Raw genomic sequence first — 1,223 nt, 5'->3', positions numbered from 1 at the left:
TAAGTATAAAAGAATCACAGGTTCTTTGCTGTAAATGTAAATAATGTTGGGTTTTGCAGGCATTTAGGTATCAAACATCCATATACTAAAACGGGTCATTAGTTCACGTGATCATTGATACTGATGAGACACGTTTTATAATGTTGTAAATGAGAAGCAGACATGATGGGATGTTTACCTTGAGCTGGAACGAACAATCCTTTGCGGCATAAGTTAGTCATCATGATGGGCTTCTGACATCGTTTGTTCTTCAGTCGTGTTAATCACAATGAACCGAGACGGGCCACCGAACCCAGATTGGGGCAGTTCAGGGAGTTGTGATTAATATCCCCTCTCTCCAGATCCCAAAAGCCCACTTTCCTCTTCTGTCACAATGAGTCATTGTGCTGGCCGCACACAAAGTGCCAGACGGTGCTGTTCATCTCTCACTGAAGGCCTGACAAAATATTTTGAAACAGAAGCCCCTCAGTTGCAGACCTTAATAGTCACACAATGAAGCTGTGAATTATTTCCGCTAGCTGTTGGATCTAACAGTTTCTGGCAATTTGTTCTCTTTGAACAGCTTTGGAGGGAGACAAAGGGGATTTTGCTGTGCGCTTCTATTTCATTTTCTCTCTTTTGTGTATGTTAGTTTAAGGGGATGGTCGGACATCCCATTTGATCCGTATACGCAGGCCGTTGTTTCACAAAAAGAGCCCTTTGTAATGTTGAGAACTTTCGATTTGTTATGCCTGTGCTGATTTGATGGAGTCTGAAATGGTTTCAGCTCCGTGGGGTTCGACACTTGTGAATTTGATTTTTTACGTAGTTCTTTTGGCACCTTTGCTTTTGGCTAAAGGGTTTGTATTCCCAATAAATAGCATTCAGCTATGCATGCTTAGTCTTGGCTCTGGCAATCTGAACAGCTGGGGGCAGTCACTGGGTATAAATCAGGTGAATGGGTCAGTTCTCTGTGTGAGTTTTCCTGCTCAGCTTTTCTTCCCATTGTTGCATGTAAAAGTGTAAATGGAGTTACGTTTTGTATCACTGCGATGTTGGGCAGCTATTTAAAAGCCAGCTAGTGCAATTTGCCTTATTATTCTTGGATTTATGTCATAGCACATCCTAGATAAGGGCAGGTAATAAAACCAGACAAATATGCACTAGTGGACGAACTATGCTTGAGTAAAAGTACAGATATCCTAATAAAATACTACTCCGTAGTCCTTTTCATTTTACTGTAT

General features: G+C 41.3%; 1 protein-coding gene across 1 annotated transcript in view; it reads left to right on the top strand.

Annotated features, from left to right (window-relative positions):
- The window catches only part of LOC107573854 (chordin-like protein 2), a 7,271-nt gene extending 6,610 nt beyond the window's left edge, over positions 1-661 (top strand). Inside the window, exon 10 of the mRNA XM_016260307.1 lies at positions 632-661. Coding sequence (XP_016115793.1) covers positions 632-661 — 30 coding nt within the window. The remainder of the gene's footprint in view (positions 1-631) is intronic.
- The last annotated feature ends 562 nt before the right edge of the window (positions 662-1,223 follow it).

The sequence above is a fragment of the Sinocyclocheilus grahami genome, unplaced genomic scaffold, assembly GCF_001515645.1.
Source record: "Sinocyclocheilus grahami isolate Dianchi unplaced genomic scaffold, SAMN03320097.WGS_v1.1 scaffold2050.1, whole genome shotgun sequence".
NCBI lineage: Eukaryota > Metazoa > Chordata > Actinopteri > Cypriniformes > Cyprinidae > Sinocyclocheilus > Sinocyclocheilus grahami.
The sequence above is the reverse complement of the archived record's forward strand: the minus strand, read 5'-3'. Positions and strand labels throughout refer to the sequence as shown.